Source organism: Desmodus rotundus, chromosome 12, assembly GCF_022682495.2.
Source record: "Desmodus rotundus isolate HL8 chromosome 12, HLdesRot8A.1, whole genome shotgun sequence".
Taxonomy (NCBI): Eukaryota; Metazoa; Chordata; class Mammalia; order Chiroptera; family Phyllostomidae; genus Desmodus; species Desmodus rotundus.
Genome location: NC_071398.1, coordinates 37110992 through 37138557, shown reverse-complemented (window position 1 = coordinate 37138557; position 27566 = coordinate 37110992). Strand labels below are relative to the sequence as shown.

General features: G+C 46.1%; 1 protein-coding gene across 1 annotated transcript; it reads right to left on the bottom strand.

Moving 5' to 3' along the window:
- Window positions 1–238: 238 nt before the first annotated feature.
- SPINT2 (serine peptidase inhibitor, Kunitz type 2) lies at window positions 239–27173 on the bottom strand. The gene is made up of 7 exons (XM_024577496.4): window positions 26705–27173; window positions 7358–7528; window positions 4686–4745; window positions 3367–3420; window positions 2598–2759; window positions 2242–2280; window positions 239–905 (listed from the first exon to the last, which is right to left on the bottom strand). Exons 1-7 carry the CDS (start codon window positions 26808–26810, stop codon window positions 739–741), a joined length of 759 nt encoding a protein of 252 aa, XP_024433264.1. The 5' UTR covers window positions 26811–27173; the 3' UTR covers window positions 239–738.
- Between the last annotated feature and the right edge of the window lie 393 nt (window positions 27174–27566).

Here is a 27566-nt window from a genome sequence, read left to right as displayed (position 1 = left end):
GTGGCTCTGTAGTTGGGAATCATTCTGCAAACCAAAAGGCCACCAGTTGGATTCCCGGTCAGGGCACATGCCTGGGTTGCAGGCCAAGTCTCACGGTTGGTCACATCCAAGAGGCAACCAATCGATGTTTCCTTCATATTCAATGTTTCTCACCCTCCTCTCCCCTCACTCTAGAAATAAATAAAGAGAATCTTTAATAAGCAAGCAAGCAGTCATATAAAGAAAGCACACGCTGAAATTTATTTTAAAAGGGAAGATCCTTTTTATTAAATCTGTACATTTTACTCTCTTCCTTTTCAGAATCCTAATTAAAAAAAACTTTTGTTTTTGGTTATTTAAAAATGAAAAAACCCACAAATCAAACAAAGGAAACTATTAAAACATTACTTTTGTGATGGGAAGGGAGGCAAAAAGGCTTCAACATGAACAAAGAAAATTATCCCTGGAGTAAAGAAATCAAAGAGGAACTTCTGGTCTGGGGCCAGGCCGCTCCGAGAGTGAACCATTAGAGGGTTTCCAAAGCGAACCTGCCCCGGGAGAACCAGGAAGCAGCCCTGTTAACTTCTGAAGTACCAAACAGACAAAAAGCCCTAATAATCACAAAAATACAAATCAATCACTCTATTTTAAAAAGCACACACACATTCTATAGTTCTCTCCCCTCTCCCTCCCCAGGTTCTCTTCATGGACAGTGGATCTGGAATCCTGAAGAAGGGCAGCCTCCCGGGGACCGGGTGTTCACAGCACTATCGTGTTCTTCACCAGATGCTCCTTATCATCCTCGGAACTCCAGAGAGCATGGAGGGCGCGCTCCTGGTTCCTCCGTGCCGTCCTGACCAGGCAGACTACAGAGGCTCCCAGCAGGACGATCAGGACCATCACGAACAGCCCTGCCAGGACCACCACTGGAGACGAGAGAGAGGCCTCAGAGCTGGTGGGATGAGGACAGCCATGCCAGAGTGGTGCAGCTCAGGGCTTAGGAAGGTCACGGGTGCCCTAGGGGCTCAGGGCAAAGACCCAACAGCCCTTGTGCTCCACATCCCCCCACCCAACCTGGAAGGTCTGGAGAACTGACACCACCCATCCAGGAAGAACAGTCCTAACAAGCTGGTTCCTGAAAACAAGGAGGCACCGTGCTACGTGCACACAAACAGCGACTACTTGGGCTCCTTCTTTTTGAACAAACAGCCCCACTTCAACTATTTCCCTTCACCTCTTAGGGGCAAGCTGTACAGGAGTCCCAAGCCCAAGTAAAAAACACACCTCTGGCATGTGTGGAAACATAAAACCCCAGGTATTGTGTCCACTCCGCCCCCACAATCAGCCCCAGACAAAGGTGGGCCTGCAGGTGGCTGGATGGCTGACTGTAGAATGAGGTAAGGGCGGAGGCAAGGGTTTATCTGGGGCAGTGCTGTCAGGGGACCCTCGTGTTCTTAATGGCCTTGGTAAATTCAACAGTGGTCACCCCACTGGTCCGTGAAGATGCTTTCTTTTCAGGTGGGACTCCACCTAAGGAATGTGGCTCCCATGGCAGCTACCCAGTTCCCTCTCCCTGCCTGGCTACAGAATCTCATAGGGGCGAGTCCCTCTCCACTCTGCCCTACCCCAGCAACACTCCTGATGGCCTGCTTTCTGCCCAGGCCTGGCAAACCAGTTCTAGCCGCATCCCTCCTCTACAAGAGAGCAGGCAGCAGGCCAGGTCAGGGCTCCTTACTAGGGAAACAGGTGGAAAGAGACCAAACCAGTGTGGCAGGTCCTTTTACAAATACTATCCTCCCTGACTCAAGCTCAGAATCAGAAACAAAAGCGAGAGGCCCAGCCTCCCTGTCAGACCACACTGCTTGGGGACAAGGCCACTGGCTGTGCCTCGCACACAGCAAGGTCTCCAACTTCCTTCTTGTCACCCACAACCACCTCTGTCTACCCCACGGACCAGAGTTCCCTCTAAACCTGGAGTCAGACTCAGGCCCGTGTGCAGCAGAGTCCGCGTGCCCAACAGCAGGACTCGCTCCCTCCAGTCCCTGCAGCTGCCTCACTCCAGCCCCCGCCACATACTCTGTGGTGGGACAAACATCTGCCACATGTTCCAAGCTGCCTGGCCATTCTCGTGCAGAAACACGACTTTCTACCAGAAGATGTTTATTGTGAAGGATGATGTGTCCAAGACAACATGAGCCTGCAAAAACACAGCTGAGTCTAGTCAGGCAGGCAGGTGGGGGGTGGCGGCAAAAGGCCACTTACCTTTAGTGCTGCGGGGCAGGACGGGATACATCTGCTTGCCTGGAAGAGAACACATAACCCCAAGGTCAGCTCACAGTCCCCTTCCCCCGAGAACTGCTGCCTCCTGAAGATCCCCCTCAGCCCTGGGCCTTCATAGTGGGCTCTTTCTGAGGTACTACTTCTTCCAGTTCTTCAAGGCATTGTTACCTTGGTGGGGACCTAGGACATGTCTAGGGGCCAAAGCCTACCTGTTCCCTATTAGGGAGCCAGAGAAGGATGACAGCCTTTCCACAGCCTTTTTTAGGGATGTGGGATGAGCTCGGGGAGGGCCGTCCACCCACCACTGCTTCTTGGATCCAGGGATCAGGCAGACTCACCAAAGCAGCGGCTCATGCACGCCTCCTTGGAGAGGTAGTTGTTTTTATTGCCCCGGCACCCTCCATAGATAAAGTCATCACAGGAGTTCTTCTCGGCATCAAAGTACCAACGTAGGAAGGAAGCGCGGCAAGGCCCTGTGACCGCCTTGGCGGTGCAGTGTTCTGGGGGCGGAGGGCCCGAGAAGCACAAATGAGCAGGGTGCAGAGTGTGGAAATGGAGCTGGAATGCTCCCGGGCAGTCACACAGCTGCCAGCCAAGGGAGAACTGTCTCTCTGCCATAGAAACTGGTCAACTAGAGACATGGTCAGCCTGACCCACCTGACACCCTCCTCCACAGCTGTAGTACCCTTCTCTGCACAACCAGACTTATGTTGTTATGGAGGTTCCCCTACCAGGCACTGTCCTAGGTACTTTCCACGCATTCCTTGGTCTCTAGGAGATCTGTCCCAGGCCCCTCAGTTTTTATACTCAGGGACTCAGAGGCACAGCTACAGTCACCTGCCCACAGCCACACAGCTGGTGGGCAGGGCCTGCAGCTGCACCTCCTCCGGAGCACAGCTTCCTGCAGCCTGCTGCCCTGGGGATTCCCACGCATTCATTCCACCACTTGGGAAAGGCCAGGAAGCCTCAAGCTACAATTTCCTTAGTGGAAATTCTGAAGTGTGTCACAATTCCAACTAAGTAAAGAAAATACGTTTTGCCCACATATATTTTTTAAAAGTTATACTTTCTATTATCTAAAATGAAAAATAAATTTAAAAGTTATACCTTCGTAGTCGAAAATATTGCTGGAAGGGTCATCAAAATCCTGCCTTCTGGGAACTAAAACACAAACATCCATGTCAGGGAGGCTGGGGCAGTCACGGGACACGTGGACTGGCAGGGGCTGAGTCTAAAGGGCCCACCGAGGACTGTGGGCACTGGCCCCTAGAAGGAAGGGTGTGGCTCTCCCCTTCCTGGGCGGATTTGCTCCACCCCCTCCAGTTCTAACGGGCTCTACTGTACACTGAATGGATGCCGGAGGGGGAGGCCTGCCTCCACTCCAGGGGTTCCTATGAAAACGAATCCCAGCCCCAACTTCTGGGGTGATGAGGAAACCAGTCCTGTTTACTCTCTATACAGCGAGGAGTCCCCTCCCTTACTCTTCTGGGGAAATTTTCTTCGGGACTGAACTCAGAGCTATTGTGCCAGTGACCCAGGGTGCTGGATGACTTTGGAGAGGCCGGCTTAGGAATAACAGTGAGCACAGGCAAAGCAATGGCCCGGATGGTCATAGGATTCCTGGCCTAGCAAAGCTGGGAAGTGACTCTAGCCTAACTTTCAGCATTCTTCAAGTTACAGAATAAACAGTTACTCTCACATGAGCACTGGTGTCACAGGCAGAGCCAAGTAGCAGCTGGTGTGTGACCACTAGCCTACTGGGGACTGTCCTCCAATGGGGTGGGGGCAGATTCCCTCCCTCCACAGCAGATCTTGCCCAGCAGGGCCCACTGCCTGGGAACTGGCCTTTGGGAAAGCTGGGCTGGACTTGCTAGTGCATCTGTACCACTCACATCAGGCTCCTGAAGCTGAGTCCTTAATCATAAAGGAGGAATAGGGCAGCTGCTGTCAGCACTACAAAGCAAGCTAACACAAAGCTCGAGATCAAGGACTGCCGGACTGCCGTGGGAATGGAGGCAGGGTGGCAGAGGACGGGACTCAGCACAGGGAAGGGGATGGAAGGGATCACAGGGAGCAGAGGAAACAGAACAGGCCAGGAAAGGGGGGTGTGGGGGGCAGTAAGACAACAGAGGCCAGCCCAGAGAGGAGGAAGGGGCCTGAGCCACATGGGAGGCAACCACAAGCCCCTGACCTGTAGGAAGAAGCTGAGGCCGGCTCAGAGGCACTGCAGAATCCCTCGGCCCTCCTTTCTGTTAAAGATGCTGGCAAGGAGCCAAAAGGTGGCAGCCCAGGCAGAGCCCTTGTTTGCCAATGCCAAGTAAACAGAACCAGAAGGTGGAAGCCCTTGTACAAGTCCCAGATTGCAAATGTCCTTTCAGTTACCCATCTGGACAGCCTCATTCAACCTGGGTCCTTTAAGAACGTACCACTTGGGATAGAGGAATCTGTTCCATTCCTGCTGGTGGCCAGACCATCAATGGTGTTCTCTACAAAGCACAAATAAACCGCATAGTGAGAAAGCGCACCTTCCTCCAAGATCACCAGTGAAACTAAACGAGCTGTGTCCCTGAGAGGTCATGCCCTGTGGGCCTCTCATGGCTACTCCCATTTTTACATATGTGGGCCTTTCAATGCACATGCAGGACTACAAACCTGACAGAACTTGGAAATAAGGAACCAAGACTTTCCTTGTGGGTTAAATTTGAAGATCAACTCACTGGGAACTGGAGCTAAGACGTGTAAAATGAATGTAAAAAGACAGTATGATTGCCAAAGCCAAATAACCTGTTAACTGTATTATCCCACCTTCCGAACTAAAAAGTTAAGGGGGTGCACAGCAGTGTGAATGTACTTAATGCCATTGAACTGTACAATTATAAATGGTTAAAATGGTAAATTTTACATTATGTATATTTTATCTGTCTCTCACCATGTAATTGGGTGAAGTGGAGAGGCTAGCTGCTTAAGGAAGCCCAAAAAAGGGAGAGCTGGCAGGGTCCAGGAGGGAGGGACCTTGCCTCCCCATCTCCTTACTGGTACCAACAGACACAGAGCTTCCGGCGAGGCACGGGGCTGGCCTGACCAGATGCCACTGAACGTCCATATCACAAACCAGCTCCCCTTGTTCGGCCTCTCTCATCAAGTAATCTTCTGGGAATTTGGCCAAGAGAACTACCTACGTGGACTACAGGTGCAGGCAAGGGTTGCTGAGTGTCTGGTCCCCTGGGTGGTTCTGGTTCTCATTATAAATTAATAAACTGGCATTCTCATTATCATGTGGCTTCCCACAGAGCTTGCCTGCCTGGGACACAATATGCTGGCAAAATGCTCCAGCACCGAGCTGCTCTGGCAGTCCAAGCTCTCGCACAGGTGCACGAAAGACGTCTCAAGAGATGTGCAGTGCATGGAGCCATGCTTTAGTGCCCAGAAACAGCTTTCTGGGCCCTTAAGCCTGGAGCCAGACTCGGAACCAAAAACAGCTGTCTGTCTTCTGACAGCAAAACACAACCACTCCCGGCCCCCTGTAGTGACCTCCTGTCTTAATGCCTTAGTGCCTGCTGCTTGCACTCTTAAAACAACTGTCTTCCTGAGAAAATAAGGAGTAACCAGAACAGGCAGGTACACTTCCTACAGTCAACTCTTCTTTTTAAAAGATTTCATTTATTTGTTTTTAGAGAGAGGGGTAGGGAGGGAGAAAGAAAGGGAGAGAAACATCGATGTCAGAGAGAAACATCAATTGGTTGCCTCTCGAACGCCCCTGACCAAAGACGGAACCCACAGCCCAGGCATGTGCCTTGACTGGGAACCAAACTGGCTATCTCTCACTTTGCAGGCCGATGCCCAAGCAACTGAGCCACACTGCTCAGGGCCCTACAATCAACTCTTGATTAAGGAAGAACAGAAAAAGTAACAAAAATATTCCTCTAATTCCTCCCCCCACATCAGATCCTAGCTGATGATGGGAAATTAAATAAATGCTATTTTCCTCAGTCATCATCTGGTAAAGTTGCCAGTTGCTCCCTGAAAGGGGAGGAGCTCGCCTGTATGATCCAAAAACAATATCCTGCCACCCCAGCTTTCCAAACACTTGTTGAGCACCTGCTGGGCACCAGGCACACAAAGATCAGTAAAACATTCCCCGAGGCACTCAGTCACTGGCGGGCCTGTGTGCTCTGCACTATGTTTCAAACCTCAAGTCATAGCCAAGACAACTGTTCCCCCTACCTCTTTACATGTTTACCTGACTTTTGAATGCAGAGCACAAGGCCCAGTGAGATCACCCAGTGACTGAGGAAACATAAAAACCCCACCAAGACGCAGGACATGGACTCACAGGCTGGTGGTGTGCAAGGAGCAGTAAAGGCACCACCAGCACATCCTGACACAGAATCAGAATCCGAGTCCTAATGTCGATGCCAAGCCGTCAAGAAAGAATGTGAGAAGTCATGTAATGATGTTAGGGAGATTGCCAATGAAAATGTTTGACAGTTTGGCTGGCCAAATCCTTCAGTCTCTGGAACACTTGGGTAGGAGCAGGCTCCAGAGGGCCAATGTCTCATTGCCATCAAAAGGTCCCTTGCGTCTCAGTGTGGGGCTCTAAGTTTTTATTTAAACAGTGAGACTGCCAGGTGAATGTTATCTTGATTTCACAGAATCCTTGCAGGTGAGGCCTGGGAGAAGGATGGACTCCAGGAAGTATGCTCTAGTTTTCACTTGACTCAGAACTTGGCTGGCTGGGTGAGTTCCTCAAGTCACTTGTCCCAGAAGTAAAAATAACCCAAATGCCCAGAGAGTAAGTGGGGCAGCCTGTCTGAGTGGACCTGGGGGACTCTGCTCAAGGGGAAGCCACTTCCTCCTATACTGAGTCTGATACAGAACCTGCACTCAGTAGTGGGAGAAAGGAAGTTGTGGGAAGACGCAGTCACGCCCACTACCTCCTGCTCCAGCTGTGAGACCACTGTGTGGATGACCTTCGCATTGTGCCTGTTTCTTCTGCTTTTTAAACCCACCTGTGAAGAACTAGTGACGAGCAAAAGCCACCCACACCACAGTGAATAACCTGACTCTCATAATACTTCCTCAACTACCATTGTCTAACCTGTGAAACCAGCACACTTCTCAAGACACTCCTCCTTGGTCAGGTAATTATTGTCATTCCCACCACAGCCTCCATATACGAACTGCTGGCAGGATCCGTCCGTGGCATTGTACCACCATCTGCGGAAGGAGGCCCGGCATCTTCCCACTGCCTTTGGAACTCGGCAAAAATCTAAAACACAAAGCAGAGACCAGTTAGCTTAGCAGGGCAACCCTGGCAGCAGAGAACATGCCCAGACCTGCAGGAGAAGGCCCACAGGTTTCCAGAGCCCCAGGAGGAGGGCCAGAGCTTCAGTTTGAGCAGTCTGTCTGTGAGCTGTTTCTACAATGTTGGTGATTCCCTCCTCGTACAAGAAAAAAGTACATCACCCAACAACAAAGAAAGCAACTCACCCACTGAACTGTATTCTACAAAAAACTGTATTTGCATGTTGATTTTGTCTCTGCCCCCATTAACAAAGACACACACACATCCAGTGCAGAATTATGACATTCAAAGGTGAAAAACAGACTTCAAGGTCCTTCTGAATATATGTCCCATCACATGGCAAGGGGAGCTAAGACCAGTGCAGCTGATGGGAGTCAGGAAGGGAGCACACTGGCACTCTTAGGGCCCCTCATGACGAACCTAACCTTCCCCCGCTTCCCATTCCTTTCCTCTCACCCTCCCTTCATTTTCCCGTAAAAAAGAAAGAAAAAATATGTATGTTTAGCCCTGGCTGGTGTGGCTCAGTGGACTGAACACTGGCTGGAGAGCCGAAAGGTCTCCGGTTAGATTCCCAGTCAGGGCACATGCCTGGGTTGCAGGCCAGTTCCCTGGTTGGGGGGCGCATGAGAGGCAGCCAATTGATGTTTCTCTCCCTCCCTTCCCCCCTCTCTAAAATAAAATCTTTAAAAATATAGAAAAATTTAAAAAAAGTTTATTAATTTTAGAGAGTGGGAGGGGGAGCGAAATACCAATATGAGAGAGAAACATCTATTGGCTGCTTCCCATATGTACCCCGACTGGGGGTCAAACCCCTAACTTTTTGGTGTACAGGATGCTGCTCTCTTCAATCATTTGAGCTACCCGGCCAGGGTGGGAAACTTTCTTAAACTTCCCTACCCACTCTCTGTCCCAGCTGACCATTTCATACTTAAGTTTCCACAAAACCTAAGAAAGGCCCAGCCAGGTGGCTCAGTTGGTTAGAGTGTCATCTCAATACGCTCAGGTTGAAGGTTCAATCTCTGGTCAGGGCACACACAAGAAGCAACCAATGAATGCATAAATTACATAAGTGGACCAACAACTTGATGTTTTGCTCTCTTTCTCTTCTCCCTTCCTCCCTCTAAAATCAATAACTAAATTAAAAAATAAATAAGCTGCCCTGGCTGGTGTGGCTCAGTGGATTGACTGCCATCCTGTGAACAAAAGGGCCCCTGGTTTGATTCCCAGTCAGGACACATGCCTGGGCTGCGGGCTGGGTCCCCAGTTAGGGGTGCACAAGGGTCAACCACACATCGATGTTTTTCTCCCTGTCTTTCTCCCTCCCTAGCCCTCCTCTCAAAAAATAAACAAACTGAGAACTTTTTTTTTTAAAGAATGATATTAATTCACTTTCCTTTGCCTTTTAAAGTATTTTATTTATTTTTAGGGAGAAAGGAAAGGAGGGGGAAAGAGAGGGAGAGACACATTAATTGGCTGCCTTTTGTTCACCCCCTTATCTGGACATGTGACATGAGTAGCATCATACAGCATGCCCAGAAAAGGCAAATCAATAGGATAGGATACGGATTAACGGCTCCTGGTGCTAGGGAGTGTGGTGGGGGAGTCACCGCAAACGGGCCCAAGGATCTTTGAGATGATGGAAATGTTCCAAAATTGGATTGTGGGGATGGTTGTACATTCTGTAAATGTACAAAAATCACTGGATTGTATGCTTAGTATTTTTTGAAGTCCATATAAATCACCTAAATTCATAATTTATTTTTTTAATTTTTAATCCTCACCTGAGAATATGTTTATTGATTTTAGAGAGGAAGAGACAGGGAGAGAGAGAAAGAGAGAGAAACAGAGATGTGTGAGAAAACAGCAATCGGTTGCCTTCTGTATGTGCCCTGACCTGGGATCAAACCCGCAAAATCTTGGTGCACAGGATGACGTTCCGACCAACTGAGCCACCTGGCCAGGGCTGGATTGACTGTATGCTTATAACAAGTGATCTTTGGTATGTAAACGGTACTTTAATAAAGCAGTATTTTTTAAAAGATTTTTATTTATTTACTTTTAAAGAGAGGGGAAGAGAGGGAGGGAGACGGGGAGAGAAACAGTGACGTGTAAGAGAAACGCCGATCAGTTGTTTGCCTCCTGCACGCCTCCAGCCAGGGTCCCAGCCCACAACCCAGGCAAGTGCCCAGACCGAGAATCGCACTGGCGACCCTTTGGTTTGCAGGCTGGTACCCAATCCACTGAGCCACACCGGCCAGGCCTAACAAAGCAGTTTTTAAAGAAAACAGGGATATCCCTGACTGGTGGGGCTCAGTTGGTTGTGCATCATCCCGCAAAGTGAAAGGCTGCAGGTTCAGTCCCAGGTCGAGCAGGTACAAGATACAACTCTTACATCGATGTTTCTCTCCCTTTCTCCCTCTAAAAATCAATAAATAGAAAAAAAAATAAACAACATCTTTAAAAAATAACAAATAGGGACACCTTTTGTCCGTAACAGATCAACCAGAACTAGCTGGTTATGCATTTGGAGCAGGTGCTTTCAACAGTGTGCCAAAGGCTACAAAACATCCCCAATTAACCCAGCCCGGGGAAAACAAGGCAGGAGAGCTCTCTGTATGAGATTCATGGCTGGTCAAATGTCAGTGGCAGCATTGCCACCAAGACAAAACAGTGAGGGTTCACACCAGATCCACTCACTCGTGACCCCAAACTGAAATCAACAACATGGCAGGGAGCACCCAGCCACCAGAGGCAGCAACAGCCTGCCCGAGGCCCCGCCCAGCTGAGCGCCCTGGAAAGCACCCTGACTGCTATGTGTTCTTGTTTTCTGAGTAGTTGCAGGTATAGACTTTTGGACACAGACCCAAGGGTGGAACTGTGCACTTTCAATGGGTGAACCATGTAGTATGTGAATTGTACCTCAAAACAAAACCCGAGCCCTGGCCAGGAAGCTCAGTTGGTTAGGGCATCGTCGCGATATGCCAGGGTTGCAGGTTTCATATCTAGTCAGGGCACATACAAGAATCGACCAATGAATGCATAAGTAAGTGGAACAACAAAATCAATGTTATTCTCTCTTCCTTCCTCTCTTTCTACAATCAGTCAATAATAAAGTTTTTTTAAAAAGTAAAAAGGATAAAACAAAACCCGCAAGAGGGCTGAACAAAGCTCAAGGCAAGAGCAACCAGACACCAATTCAACAGGGTGACCACAGTATGAAGGGGGGAAATTTGGTGGCTTTCCACAAGCATGGGTAGCAGATACACACTCTGTGCAGGTACGGAAGTCTGAGGGTTTGCAGAGAGGAGGGGAAAGCCTATCCAGGAGAGGGTGGCAGTTTCCTCGGCGAAGTCAGTCAACACTGCCCAGAGTGTGGCCCTCAATTTTCAGGCACAGACACACACACTTAGCGCCGGCACTGATGAGACACAGGGATGCTGATCCCTGCTGCCGAGGAGAATACACAAGAGGATGACAGCTAAGAAAACAGCTGTCAGGGGAATTAGCTGCATGTCTACATTCACCAGCATATGACCCGAGAGCAAGCTGAACGCAGCATGTCACTGGGATTCAAGTAAGAGAAATTTACTGTAGGGTTCTCCTCTGCACATCCTCTCCCAGGCCTGCCTCTGGGATGCATCTTTCCAGCCTGGAATGTTCTTTCGGCAGATGTGCTGATCCCTTCCTTACACATCTTTTGGGCCTGGGAGGCCATTCTGTCCCAGACAGCTGCTCACAGCTGCTCTCAATTATCACACACTCTTTTCATAGTTTGTGCTCAAAAGCAGCCTATTTTCAGGTTCCTTGGGTTGAGTAGGAGATGGAGAGACTTCACTCTTGTCCCAGGGAAATTTAGAAATGTCTCCATTATAAGAGAAAAATACGATCTGTCTGGAAAGAGAGAATATTGATAATTGTTGAAGCTGAATGGCCTATAGGGGCCCATAAAACTTTTTTCATTACTTTGTTGTGTACATTTGAAAATTCCTATGATAAAAAAAAGAGAAAAGGTAATCTTTTTACTCAAATTTTATTTGACTAAAAGTAAAAGAGCTCTAGGTTGCAGATTAACTGGCCAAAGCTAGGTCTACCACGCCCACCCGCCACCCACCCACTGTGTTAAGGCAGGTGCTCCTGTGAGCGGAGGAGCTCTGCGTCAATGGAGGAAAATCTCATTTTGTCACATGCTTCTACTAACTCAATTGCTTTTGAGCCTCCACGATACAAATATTTACTCTCTAGGCTTGAGAGAAGTAAACTCATGAAAAATAAGTTTGTTTTTATTTGCTTGTTTCCAAGGAGACAGTGTTCCTTTGGTAAACACAGGCTATGCATTCTTGACTTTCACCCCAAACAACACCAATGCATTTTCTTTTTCGTTGTTCTCCAAAAAGCTCGTACAAAAAGTCAGAAATACTTTTAGTACGTAAGATGGCTTCTATGACTTACCTTCCTTAAAAGAACTTAAAAAATGTCAATGTACCTTACTTTGGTAGATCAAAATAAAAACGCAGGGCATTACTTATTTCTTGACATCTTGTTTACTGCCTTCACCAAGCACTATGCCAGGCACATTACACGCACTATTTCTGATGGTCAGGATAAAACGGTGAATCACGCAGTAACATCCCTTGTCTGTCCTTTACGGACAAGGACACAGGCCTGGTTGGGGGGTTAAGCTAAGTGAGCAGCAGACATGGATGTGCATTTGATCCACAATGGTCTGATTAGGGAGTAATGACCTAATGTAACGACCCCTTGGAGGGAAAAACCCACAGGCAGTGGGAAAAACAACATTCCTGAAGACCTTTATCATAATCTCAGGGCTCACCAAGGCCAGGCCCTCAGCTGGGTCTCTGTTTCCAGTCACACTCTCTGACAGGGTTAGAGACAACATTATACCAAAGAAACTGGCCAAGGCTGAGGGACATTTGGTTGGATAGTTCAAGAAGCTCTTTCTTAATAATTCTATTATTTCGGAGATGACAAAATGATATACTGGTCTTAGAGTAGCGTTAAGAAATAATCATGAAAGATGTCTTACATTCTACTTGTATGTTCACAAAAGCTAATGCAAAATTAAAAACTTCGCATGTTCTGAAAACACAGAGTAGGAAAAGTTGAAGGGAACTGAATTTGGGTATATTCGCTTCAGAATATGCAAAACTAGAATTTCTGCCTTCAAGAAACAGTAATATTCCCTTGGAAAATCATCAAAAATGGTTAAAAATCACACAGTACAGCCCCAGCTGGTGTGGCTCAGTGGACTGAGTGCTGGCCTGTGAACCAAAAGGTCGCTGGGTTGATTTGCAATCAGGGCATATGCCTGGGTTGTGGGCCAGTTCCCTGGGTTAGGGGCATGTGAGAGGCAATCAACTGAAGTTTCTCTTACACATTGATGATTCTCTCCCTCTCTTCCCCTCTCTCTGAAAATAAATAAAATCATTTAAAAAGTCACTACATGATATATGAACCATGTAATTATAAAACCCTGGCAGGCATTTTGAACAGTAGCTATTACAAAATTGCCAAACAAGTAGGTCTTTGTCATGGAAAACAGGTTTCTCAGGTTATAAAATCACTAGAACTTTAACCAAGACACCCAGCCAATGGCTCAGACAACTTCCCTCTTTGCGCAGCTGGCTGGAATCACCCGTCACCTCCTAACAAGGACATCACAGAAATGTTAGCCTGGTGTTAGGCTCCCAGGCACTATCAATCTACTTCAATTCACAGGCTGAGGAAGATGGTGTCTACTTATTCTTCAAAAATACACAACTGCAGCTGTGCCGACTCTGAAAAATAAGTTTACCTTAATGAAATATTTCAAACATTCTGAAGAGTGGAGAAAACATCCTAACACTGGTATATCCACTTCTCAGCTTTACCAAATTCTAACAACTTAAAGGACTAAAACATCGATAGAGCTGAAATACTTTGTACACCCTGTACTTCAATTCCACTTGCAATTAACAACCGCCTTGAATTTGGTGTTCTTTTATTCATGTTTTCATACCTATTCAAAGTCAGTTTACTTTTAAAACAAACAGAAAATGATTTTCCTAGGACTGTAGTCCTTGCCACATTTTTTACTCCCGTGAATGTTACAAACGAAAGAACACCTTGGCTCACTGTAAGTCTCATAAAAAGGCCCGATCATCTCACAAGCCTGAAGCCTGTCAGGAAATGGCCTTCCTCCTCCGAACCATCTGTTTTCTCTAAAGCAAAGGTCAGTAAACTTTATGATGGGTCAAACAGCACAAACAGGCAGTACTCTCTTTGCATGCCAGTATGGAATCATGCAAATCAACAGGAAAAAAATGTGACTGCTGCAAGACCTTTAACGTTTTTTGGTCAAAACATTAAAAACTGTGGGTGATAAAGGTATAGAATAAAAAATCAGTAAAACAGATATTTGCTTAGTACATTAAATTAAAACATTAGGAACTTGAGCCCTGGCTGGCGTGGCTCAGTGGATTGAGTGCAGGCCTGTAAACCAAGGGGTCACCAGTTTGATTTCTGGTCAGGGCATGGGCCTGGGCTGCAGGCTGGGTCCCCAGTGGGGAGTGCGTGAGGCAGGCACACATTGATGTTTCTCTCCCTTTCTCCCTCCCTTCCCCTCTGTCTAAAAATAAATAAATAAAATCTTTTTTTTTTAAGTTTAAATTTCTTTGTAAAATAAAAATTGCCATGCATACTTTGAACAGTGATTGAGATGGCCTTCAGTCATAGTGTAACTTAGGATAGGGAGCAAGCATCTTTTCAACTAGCCCAAGGGAACTGTCGTACTTTCTTCTAGTTTTTTATCAGCCTCCAACCTTTTATCCTTTGCTCTTTCAATGTAGTAAAATTACTCTGAGAGTTACTTTATTTCTTGTGGAGGATTTTGCCCATGTTATGTCCTCTGGGACATCATCCTTTTTGCCACAACCACTTTCCACACTTCTGTCACTAAGTGGACCCCCACCAAGTTCCTGTGTCTGCATACCCAGTCTCTCAATCGGAGGTAGAATCAACATTCCCACAGCTAGTTCTATCACTCACTCCACTTATGCTCCACTGGAATTTCACTCTGGCATTACCACTTTTTCTCTTTGCTGCACTGGAGTCTTTTTTGGCCAATTCCCTCTACTGATTAGCCATTTTTATAAAGTCACATAGGTTTATCACTATATATATGTATATATCACTATCATATAGGTTTATAGGAAACAAGGAGGCAGCACAGCTACACGCTTTATGTACGAACTAACAGGTGTGCAATGAATGAGCAATCACCATGCGTGTGTGCAGTTTACAGTGAAACCCTGGGAACCCTGTAACCAAGTACTCACAGTTACTATACTGTGGTAACCTGAGCCCTGAAATCTGAGCCCTGTTGTTAGGGGACTGAAATTATTTAATGAAAGTGTGTTAACTGAAATTCTTGCATGATGAAAACATTGCAAAGGAAGGCCTAACTATAATTCAGGTGCTGTGGGCCACACAGTTCTCACTCAACTCTGATACTGTGGCATAAAAGGAATCTCAGCCAAAATAGGACTTTCATGCCAACAAAGCTTTAGTTACAGACACTAAAAAAATGTTTTTTATCTTCATCTGAGTACATTTTTTTTCATTGCTTTTAGAGAGAGAGGAAGGGGAAGAGAGAAACGTCGACGTGAGAGAAGCACCTATTGATTGCCTCCTGTTCCTACCTGGCCGGGGATCAAACCCGCCACCTAGGTATGTATGTGCCTCAACCAGGAATCAAACTCATGCCTTTTTGGTTGTGGGAAGATGTTCCAACCAACTGAGCCACACTGGTCAGGGCAAGACAATACAATTTTTATCTCCCACAATATAAACACCCTGTTCAGATTTTCCACCCCTACAGAACTCAATCTTACGTGTAGTCAGAAGCCATCACATAGACTGCTAGGGTTCATTTTTTAAAATCTTTGTTTTTTTCCCATTACCATTTAGTCTGCTTACACCGCCTGCCCCCCAGGAATCACCACACTATTGTCTGTGTCCATGAGTCCTTTCTCCTTTTTGCTCAATCCCTCCACCCCCGTATCCTCTCCCCTTAGTTGCCATCCTGTTCTCCATCTGAGTCTATTTTGCTTGTTAGTTCAGTTTTTTCATTAGATTCCCCATATGAGTGAAATCATATGGTATTTGTCTTTCTCTAACTAGCTTATTTCATTTAACATAATGTTCTCCAGGTCCATCCATGTTTTTGCAAGTGATAAAAACTTTCTTCTTTTTTATAGCTGAGTAGTATTCCATTGTGTAAACGTCTCACAGTTGTTTTATCTACTCATTTACTAATAAACACCCGGGCTGCTTCCATATCTTGGCAACTGTAAATAATGCTGCAATGAACATAGGGGTGCTTAGGTTCTCCTGAGTTAGTGTTTCGGGTTTCTTCAGATATATTCCCTGAAGTGGGATCACTGGGTCAAAAGGCAGATCCTTATTTATTTATTTTTAATTTAAATTTTTTACTGTTATTCAATGGCATATCCTTTTTTAATTTTTTGAGGTACCTCCACACTGCTTTCCACAGTGGCTGCACCAATCTACATCCCCATCAACAGTGCAAAAGGGTTCTCCTGTCTTCAAATCCCCATCGGCCCTTGTTGTTTGTTGATTTATTGATGACAGCCATTCTGACAGATGTGAGATGATATCTCATTGTGGTTTTAATTCGCATTTTTCTGATGATTAGTGATGTTGAGCATCTTCAGGTCCTTTGCCCATTTTTTAATTGGGTTAGTTTTTTTTTCTTTTTGGTGTTGAGTTTTGTAAGTTCTTTATAAATTTTGGATATTAACTCCTTTTTAGAGTATGTTCCCTCATTCTGTGGGTTGTCTTTTTATTTTGCTGGTGATTGCTGTGGGAAAACCTTTTAGTTGGATGTAGTCCTATTTGTTTATTTTTTCTTGTTTCCCTTGCCTAGGGAGACATATCCTATAAAATATTGCTATGAGCAATGCCCGAGATTTTACTGCCTATGTTTTCTTCTATGATTTTTATGGTTTGGGGTCTAACATTTAAGTCTTTGACCCATGTTGAATTTATTCTTGTGTGTGGTATAAGAAGGTGGTCTAGTTTCACTTTTCTATACTTATCTGTCCATTTTCCCAACACCATTTATTGAATAAACTATCTCTAGCCCACTGTATGTGCTTGCTTCCTCTGTCAAATATTAATTTGCTAGAAAGGTGTGGGTTTATTATCTGGGGTTCCTATTCTGTTCCATTGATCTATGTGTCTGTTTTTATGTCAGTACCATGCTGTTTTGATTACTATGACCTTATAGTATAGTTTCATATTAGGTAGTGTGATTCCTACAACTTTGTTCTTCTTTCACAGGATCACTGTTGCCATGTGGGGCCTTTTGTAGTTCCATATAAATGGGTTCACATTTCTTATAACAGCACTGACCATGTATTACTCAGGTTTATCCTTTGCTATAAAGGCTGCAGCACACCCTTCCATCATTAAAAACAGCTATTCTCTTCCCACTGAAGCCACTTAGAATTCTAAGGGATAATGGTCAAAGAGAAATTATTTGATACAAAAACCCTTGGACATTTGAAAATCATATTTTACACAAAAAAATAAGACAAAGCACATTTCACTCCTCAGTATCAAAAAGCAAAGAAAGTAATGAAGAATCATGTAATTCAAGAGTTTCAAAGACCAGGCACGCCACAAAGGGTTTGGTTTCCACAGACCTGCAACAGCTGAAAATTCACCACCAAAAACATGTTGTTTGTGCCAGTTAATAACTGTGAGACATTCACATAATGGAATACCCAGAGGTTGTGAAAAACAGGCAAATGTACATGTGCTGGTACAGAAAAATCTAAGCCAAAGACAGGGAAAAAGCAAAAGAATGGTTTCTATATTATAATTCCTTTCTTAAACTTTTAATCTAGACACATGTATGAATCTAATCATTGAGAGGAAGGAATTAAAGGAGGAAGACTTTTATATATATATAGGTTTTCTTTTTCATCTGTATCTTTTGATACAGTTTGAGTCAGCAGGGGCTTTATCTGAACAATGGATTATGATCCCGTTTGTTTGCTTAAATTTTTCAGTTAAAAAATATAAGCCCTGGCTGTCGTGGCTCGGTTGGAGGGTAGTCCTGTAACAACATGCTGTGGGTTCGATCCCCAGTCAGGTTGCATACAGGAGGTGACCAATCAATGTTTCCCTCTCACATGGATGTTTCACTCTCTCCCCTGCCCCCTCTCTAAAAAAAAAAAAGGTGGGGGGAGGCCTCAGGTGAGGATTAAAAAATAATAATAATAAACCACGTGATTTTAAAACTGAATATACTAAATTCCCTAGTATCTTGAACAGTACTAAGCCACAAGTGTTTGGTGAATAGCTATTGTATGTAAATAGGGTGACCACAAAAGTTATTATGACACTTTTCAAAACAAAATGGGATATCGTTAATAGTTACCCTGGGACAGAGGAGAGTAATGGGAGGGAAATGGGGACAGCTTAATTGAACAATAAAAAATAAATAAGTAAAATAGTTACCCTGGGACAAATGGTGGCATAAATTGGAACCCTCCAAGCCATGCTACATACACGGCACTGACTAGGGATGTGGTTCTTACCCTCCAGGGGTTTACAATTCAATTACAGCCACAAAGCTCCCTTGGATAGAAAAAAGAAAAAAAATAAATCACACAAGCTAAAATATCACAATCACACCCTAAATTCAAAGGGCTTATAAGCCAAACAAGGTACAAAGGAAATGACCTAAGGCTCTGGTATAGGGGAGTGACACAATAAGGAAGACTTTTGGCGAAAGCGTGTAGAAACTCCGATAAAGGACCTAGGTCTGCAGGAATAGCTGCCTCTCACCAGCTGAAGTTACCTGGGGATATTTTCTTAACCTCCCTGTCATTTCCTCATTTATAACATGGGAACACCACTACACGCAACAAAAATGTATAAGCCTCTTAATAAAGCTGGAAAATGCATAAACCCCACATTCCTTAAAAAAAAAAAGATTTTATTTATTTATTTGTAGAGAAAGGGGAAGGAGGGAGAAAGAGAGGGAGAGAAACATCAATGTATGGTTGCCTCTTACAACTCCCTACTGGGGACCTGGCCTGCAACCCAGGCATGTGCCTTGACTGGGAATCGAACCAGTGACCCTTTGGTTCACAGGCTGGTGCTCAATCCACTGAGCCACACCAGCCAGGGCAGACGACCTGGGATTTTTAAGTGGCATCTAGGAGGGAGGTGCTGTTTTTGTGACACTGAGCCCTTAACCAGTCAGGTCTGTGCCAACTCTGGGTAGTTACTGTCAAAACTGAGTAGGATACTCCATCAGTGTCCACTGAGAACTCGGGAATTACTTGATGTGGAAAAACCCACACATCTGATGTCAACAGTATTCTGTAATAATCAGGAGAGTTTCACTTTAAAATCTTTTTAGGTTAGGGAAAAAGGCTAAGAATGTTAGCAAGAGAACAACCTTGAGGACACTATAAATAAAACTCAGCCCAAGTTGATGTGAAGGCCTCCCTGTGTGTGATTTATATCTGTTCTAGAATTAGTTAGTACAAAAGTGGTTTTTGGCAAGTTTCTTAGCAAAAGTCCCCTTTTGTGACCTCCAGACTATGTTTCCTGCTAAGGAATGCGCTGTTAATCTTGAGGCTATCTTGACAAGGGCCTGTCTGGGAAAGGGCATTTGCTCACTGTAACTTGAATTCACTAGGGTAAGGAGACTCAGTTGGCCCCTCCACTGGCCCCATTGAGCTAAATTCCATAGGCCTGCTCAGATATCCTTAAAAACAATCCAAAAGGGAGGGTTCTCTTTGATATAGAGGCTAGTAACATAAGACTTGTGAAGATTATAATAGTTTATGACCCATTAGAAGAGTTTAAAACATTTGGTATAAAGCTTGGAATACATATTAGATACCATACTTTTTTTCTATTCTACTTTTATGAAGACCAGACTAATACAGGGACAGTGGGAACGAACATAAAGAGAAGGGTGACACACTTTACTGGAAAGTCCAACTGAATGTGGTGACTGACAGGATATAGGGAATATGGAAAACCAAAAGTACAATCTCAGGTCAAGGACTCGATTAAATCAACTCAATCACTCCCTCCCTTGGTTTTTCTGCTGTGTGACCATTTGCCATGCCTAAAATAAAATTCCTTATCTTCACCTAAGGTAAGACAACAGTAAACTACCACACAGATCCAAGTCCTGCACCACTAGATTATCATGAGATTAAGAGTTCAGGGGCAGTCCTGGCTGGTATAGTTCAGTGGACTGACTGCCGGCCTGTGAACCAAAGGATTGCTAGTTTGATTCCCAGTCAGGGCAGATGCCTTGGGTTGCAGGCCAGGTCCACAGTTGGGGGCGTGCGAGAGGCAACCACACAGATGTTTCTCTCCCTCTTTCTCCATCCCTTCCCCTCTGTCTAAAAATCAATCAATCTTAAAAAAGAGTTCAAGGACAGAAAGTCCAAGGTCAGTACTGGAGAAAAGTAAAAAATACACCATAGTTACCCATTTGCACTGCAAATATCTTTACTCCAAGGATTGACTCATTGTGTGAGTGAAGAGGTACCGAATACTAGAGAGGTAAGCAAGCTGTTTAATTCTACCATGCCAAATTCCAAAGCTGACATTTATTTTATAATCAGCCTTATTTCAAGATGATCTATAGATCCCCTTATTTTGGATAGGTTTACATACTCTAGTGCTTCTGTTTACAGGATGTAAAACTACTAACTGCCCATCTCCTCTAGGTTCAGGTTTCTGGAAGTTGTCATTATTAAGGTAAGTAATTCAGGAACTTCAAAATAACCCCTAGGGCCCTGGCCCAGTGGATTGAGCATTGGCCTGCAAACCAAAAGATCACTGGTTTGATTCCTGGTCAGGGCACATGCCTGGGTTGCAGGCCAGGTCCCCAGCTAGGGGCATGTGAGAGGCAGTATTTCTCTCCCTCTCTCTAAAAAGAAATAAATAAAATCTTAAAAGAAAAAAAAAAAAGAAGTCAGAAATTTAAAAATAAACCCTAGGTATTTATGAGGAAAGAACATTTACAATGACAAAGCCAACTCAAATCATAAGGCTTAATACCTTGTGTTTTAGATATAAAGTTTACATTTCATAAACTCAGCACAATGCAAACCAGCACTCCTACCCATCACTCAAACAGGACTATAAATTCTACCCTTACCTAAATCCATGACTGGAAATACAGTAGCCCATATGAACAACAGGGAAATAAGTAGTTTCAAAGTCTTTCATGGAACAGTCTTTTAATTTATATGGAGGGGTTCTTAACAATTTTTGAGTTATGGACCATTTCCAGAAACTGCTAAAACCGAACAGACCATCTCCCTAGAGCAGCGTTTCTCAACCTGTTTTTTATGACCACCACCCTCCCCACCAAAGGAGACTTCAGACATGTTTTTCCTCTTCACCCCAGGAAAAAATTCCAGTACCACAGACATACTGTGTATTTATATAGACTGGCCCTCTGAAACGTCACAAACTATTCTAATATCTAATATTTTCCCACCTCCCCCCCAAAGAACATGCCCTAGACTATAAATGAGACCCTGGGACACACATGGACAAAACGCCACACACGTGAATTTAGGAACTTCAGATTAAGGGGCTTTTCTGAAGCCATGGATCTAGGACCCTGTTGGTGAGATCCATCTTAAATATCTCAAAAAGAACTAAATTACCCTCATTTCTAAAGTGGCTTTCTGATGATGAAAAATGCACTTCAAATGAACTTCAAAGTAATTAAACTACAAAGTTCCTGGGCCTCACAGTCTTTCACAGGGAGTTTTCAGAAAGATCTTGTCTGAAACAACACATAAAATGACATTTGTGACCAGGGCCAGACACAGACATCCATAATCCATAAGCTAATGCTTCTGGCTCATCTGTGAGTTCTGCATTAGTCATGTGACCAGTGGGCCACCAAGGCCTCCCGGGTTAATGAAGTCATTTTGGTGTGCCCTCTTCATAGTTCTCTTCCCCCTCATGAATCGCATTTGGTCTCCCCTGTCACCCTCAGGACATGGCAAACAGAGGCGTGGCTGCCAGGCCAACCACCGAGAGACAAGCCCGAGCAGGCAAATGAGTCTGGGAATAGGTGAAGTGAGGAACGGTGGGGCGGTATGGGGGGAAAGAGAAGTTTACTTTCTCTGTCCCAGGCTGCGCTCTAAAATGCTGATCAGGGCAAAGGAATGTTTCTGGTTGGAAAGTATCTCTTTCCACTTTCTTCTTCCAGGGAAAGGCCACTCTCTCTAAGTGGACCTAAAAGCAAGGCCCTGAATGTTCTTTAGGGATTGCTGGCATTTCAGCCTCAAAGGCCATCTTTTCAGTACTAAGCACACCAAACCTTACCTTACTTTTCTTCCCAGTACTCACCCCCAGATCTATATTCATTGCTCATTTGTTTATTGTATTATCTTCCTCTCATCACAATGTGAATGCCATGGATTGGCAGCTGTCTCCTTCCTTTATTGCTCTATTTCCAGGGCCTAAAACTAAAGCTTGGTAGGTGCTCAATAAATATATGTTGAATAAATATTTCACACTGCCCTGGAACCAAACCTTCTTGCCTGCAAGCAGAACAAGAGCTTCTGGTATGGCAGAGGAGAATACCAGAAGGTGCTATAATAGTTTGGAGAACCCCAGCTGAGGACCAACACCAACTGCACTTTAGCTCCTATCTGTCACTGTCTTTGACCACCCAGTTTACAACTATCCATGGCAGCGACGAGGAGAAAAATGTATTGAGTAATAACATGCTTATTGCAGATTTGCTAAAGTTAAAGTTCACCCTTTTAGTCAAAGTTCTGGGGACACTGTAATTAACCCAAGAGGTTGATGGAAATTGAAGGTCACCTCAAAGTGCAGGGGAAGCTCTCAAATGCCATACTTCTCCTCAGCCTAAGTCCCAAGAACTACGAGCCAAGTAACCACTAAGAACAGTTTTGATGCCCTGGGTTGGGCATAAAGTTACTAGCAATAGGAAGTAAACCTAACTGACCACTCCCTAAAGGAATTTTTGAGGTTCTACTTTGAAGAGGAATACATTATCTCTCCTTGTATTGATCAAAATGACATATTTGGGGGCCCTGCAAATACCAGGACTTACCACCGGGGGAAGAGAGAAAAATTATGCACTTTTGTGGCCACCCGATAAAGAGTGGTTTTTCCCTCCCTAGTATCAGTAACACACATACGTACACTTGCTGTACAATTTATATAGAGTTGTTTTATCCACATCCATTTACAAAGTGGAGCGTATTCTTAAGGTGGGGTCAGAACTCAAATGGGGGCAGGCAGAGTGAATAAATAGACACTGAAGGAGAGGAGCACCTGGCCTGACCAAAAGGACTGATGGGCCCTGGCCCAGGGGTGCTTTGTGGGAACATAGGCCTGGTGGCGGCAGGCAAAGCCAAAACACTATTTTTTCCATTAAAAAAATTCCCAATCCTAGAAAGTGTGTAAGTCCCCTAAAGTCTGTTTGAGGCCTCAACAGAAAGGTCTGTTTATAAGCTCATGACACTCCTCTCACCTGCTTATCACATCAGCCCCAGCGAGTTACCTCTTAAGTTACCTCTTACCTCTCACTTTCCCATTGTCCTGTTTTGTCACCATTTCCCTTCCCCCAACTCCTGAGGCCTCTCCTACCTGTGATCTATCTCAAGCAAAATCGCTCATATTTTCATTCGCTTCCCTAAACAGTGTCACTCTCTTATCTCTAACCAAACCCAGTCTCCCCGGAGGATATGCCTTCTCTTCTCTTCTGCCGAGGCCCTTCCAAGTGCTCCCAGGTGCTACTTCCAGACTGCTCTCCCTCCCTCCTCTCCCCAAGGGCCCAGCTATGAATCTTGTCATCACAGCAGACTGTGCCTACCTTGTGCAACATCTTCTGACCCAGACCACCACACCTCACCTCTCCAGGATTTTATCTTCAGGCTCACCTCCACCCTCCTGTTCCCATCACCATTGCTGGGGATTTCCGTATCCAGGAAGGTGATCCTTGAACTGTCCTGGTCTCTTGGTTCCCAGACCTCCTCTCCTCCAGTGATCCTGTCCTCCCCCAGCCCTCCCTCCCTCCCATGGTCACGCCTAGACCTAGTCTCAAAAACTACAGCCTTGCCCTGGCTGGTGTGGCTCAGTGGACTGAGTGCTGGCCTACAAACCAAAGGGTCGCTGGTTCAATTCCCAGTCAGGGCACATGCCTGGGTCACAGACCAGGTCCCCAGTTGGGGGTGTGCGAGGGGCAACCACACATTGATGTTTCTCTCCCTCTCTTTCTCCTTCCCTTCCCCTCTCTCTAAAAATAAATAAAATATTTAAAAAAAATAACTGCAGCCTCTTCAGAACTTCAGTTTCATGCACCTCACTCAGTGCCCATCACATCTTATCTTTCTAGTTCATTTTCTCCAAAACCTCCACTTCAGCAACGAATTGGCACTGTGACCTTCCCATGACCCTGCAGCCCCCTCAAGTCTTCATACAGATTAAATCCCTTGATCTACCATTATAATCACCCCCTTACACATGTTCACTACACACTTCCCCCTCTCCACCCTACTCATCAGTCAGAATCCTATGCAGCTGCATGTGGCTGGAGAACAACTCTGAAAATCAAAGCCATCGGGAGAGAAGAAAAAAAAAATCAAAACTGTTAAAAGCTTTCAAATAAACAACTTCAGATAAGCGAGGGCATTAGTTGACCCAGCCAGATAGGAGTACTTCTGAAAGGTCAGTGGGTCCAGCCAGCTGCGCAGCCAGGGAGTCCACTGAGAACACAGAAGGCCCCTGCAGCCAGACCTGGCTTTGTCAATTACTATTGTGTGACCTTAGATAAGACCTGTAACTTTATCACCACACCAGGTTATCTCAAGGATTAAATAACCCTCCTGAGCTCAGAGTAAGCAATAGATGTTAGCCCCAAAGTCAGTTTTGACCAAGTCCAGGCCAGGTAACTAGAAGGTACTGTACTTCCTTAGATAACTACTTCATCTACAAAAGTCCAGAAGGGCTGACAAATCCTGCTTTAGATTGCAAGAATAATGAACAAAGAATAAAGAATAATCATTCCTGCTTCCTGGTCCTCTAGAGCTGAGATTCTCCCCACTGGCTCTCGACATCCCCATTAACTAATTTTTTCCTCTTTGCAGTGGGCATAGGGAAATGAAGTCTTCCGAAGTTACAGCAGGTTATGACTTGGTGCACACTCATTCTGCTTCCTCTTTTCATCCAATATACTGGCCTATACCTATAAAGTCACCTGGCTCCTGCCTATCTCTCCCCCTCACAGCCTCCTCCAAGTCTCTCCCTCCCCTGCTCCAGACTCACTGGCTGGCCCTCTGGGTCTTTTCCTTGAAAACCAAGTGTGTTCCAACCTCAGGGCCTTTGTACTCCATTATTTCCAACCGGATACTCATCCCTGAGGTCTTAGGGTGGCTGCTACCTCCTCATTCATCGTAGCACTCAGGTGTTGCCCTCCTCAGAGACCTCCCCTGACTACCCAGCCAAAGTGGCCCTCACCAGGCATATTTTCAAGTATGTACTATCAAGTGCTTTTTATTACATTTTTATTATATTTTTCTGGAGAGCATTTCATTTCTCAAAGAGGATGCTTGGCACATTTCTTCTCCGTGCCAGTATGGCCCTTTTTTACTTAGTCAAGCTGGACTACAAACAAGGAAGAAACAAATCTGTTTCTGGTTCCCTGTGGATCTTACCAGGAGCCCTGCAGGCTGGCTTCTTTGTTCACAAGCCAGGCTCCCCACCAACCTGAGGAGGGATGGGGGTGGAAAAGGGGCACAATTCTAGGAACCCGGTCTTGCTGAAGGTCAGAAAAGACCAAGAGAAGGAGCAAACTAAGAACACAGGTATTTATGTATCCAGGTCACAGGGCAAGTCAAAGAGAAAGCATGGCAAGAGAAGCAAATTGCCTCAAAAAATATATGTGGAATCTGAATGGTGTACTTTTTTGGGGGGGAAATGTAATTTGCAAGCTGTTCTTTGTTCACCACAGAGAATAAAATTTTAGGTGATTATACTGGGGAAAATGTGGCCCCCATTATCTTGCATCACCCCATTTGTGTACTTCGCCCCATTCATTTCCTTCTTAGTAATTTAATATTGTGACTATTGTAACAAGTGCTCTGTTTAAATGTTCACTGCCTTGGCCTCTCCCACCAGAATATAAGCTCTGTGAGTGCAGGCACCTGGCCTGTCTGAGTCACAATTGCCATCACCTGTGCCAGCACTGTCCCGGACAGAGCAGGGACTCAGTTTTGCTGAACAATGAATTTTTTCGAGAACTATTTTCAAAGCCCGCTTGCGCTTGTCTCAAGCAGTTATGGTTCTAACAACACTTGTTCAAAAAGACCTTTCCAGCCGAACTTCCTTAGAACGAAGAGGTTTAAATCCGAACTCATGCTCCACCAACCTCTTAAGAACCAATCCAATGAATTCAAGCCCAGCCCCTCAAAGCCAATACTCTTCGTATACCAAGGCGCCCCCCCCTACTCTGGCACCTGGCAAAATTTCTCCCCCCAATACTTCCGCTTTTCTTCTCCTTCCTGTGAATATCACCGAAAACCACCTAGCTTCTTGGAGGCGCTCTATTGCAGCTGAACCAGAAAGGTTTCTCGGGAGGCTGAAGTCCAAAATCTAAAGAGGTGGGGGTGGGCCTTCTTCCCTGAAGCAAAATGGCCATCAAGTCACCTAAGGCAACCCTCATCCTCTTAGGCCTAGGCTCCCAGGGCTTTCCTGAGCCAGGAAACTGTCCGCTGTCAGGAAGAGGCTGGTGGTCCCCACAACGGCCTCCCACCCCTTCCCGCCACAGGGAGGGGCGGCGCTACGTGACTCCTTGGTCAATAACACTTATCTCCTCTCTCTCCCACAGGAAACTTTCTCAACCCTGACTCCTCCGTCTGCCCTCACTCCCAAGAACTCCCAGTGTCCCAGGTTTGGCTCCACCAAGTCTCCCCGCTCAAACCTTGCCCAGGGCCCCTCGGACCCCAAATTACTCCCCGCACTTAACGCCCCGCCTTCGGCCTCTCAGCCATCCACTCCTCTCTGGAGACCCGCCCGGGTCCTCACCGTGGATGTTAGGTTCTCCGTCCGCCGCCTCGGCCCCTAGGAGAAGCAGCGACGCCAGCAGGGCGAGGAGCGCCCGGCCCCGCCTCGGCCCACACAGCTCCGCCATGACGGCCGCGCAGGTGAGGCTTCGAGCCGCTTGCCGTTGGGGTCTCGCGATCAGGTGCGGGATGCCCCTTGCGGCGCACGCGCACTGGAGCGCCTGGCGTTCAGGTGCGGACGCTCGCAGAGGGGCCGCGCTAGCGTTCAGGCTGAAGTCGTCGGAAAGCTCCTTTCTCGGACCTTTGGTGTGAGGACTCTCCGATTCCTATGCCCACAATTCAGGAGAACATTCCTCACTCCCCTCTTTGTCTCCAGTAACACACAGCGACTCCCCACCGTTCAGAACCACGCCAGACGCCCAAGTGCTCCGTGAGGGCTGGAGCCAATGGCGGCCGCCTGGAAGGAGCCGCCGAAGGTGGCCTGTCCGATAGGGGGCGGGGCCCACCTGGCGAGGCGGGACGCACTGAGCGCAGGCGCAGGAAGCAGGCACCTGCGCTGCCATCCTCCTCCCTAGAGCGCACCTGGGCCCGCCCCTGACGCTAGGGAAAGGGGCGGAGCTTGCATAGGTGAAATCTGGCTGAAGGGTCAGCGAAAGCCCGGTAAGCCCGGGGTTCCTGCTACCCTTTCCCCTGGGCTGATCGATGACGTTCCAGTACCTTCCCTCTTGAGTTTGGGCCTTGGGGTGGGAGCAGAGGGCGCAGAAATGCTCTTCTGGAAACCTGTGGGGGGTTTTGCCCGCCTCATTCCAGCCTTCTTTGAGGAAGACGGATTTATTTTTTCCTAAATTCTATGCTCACTAAGCGCCTATTCGGAACGTTTCTGG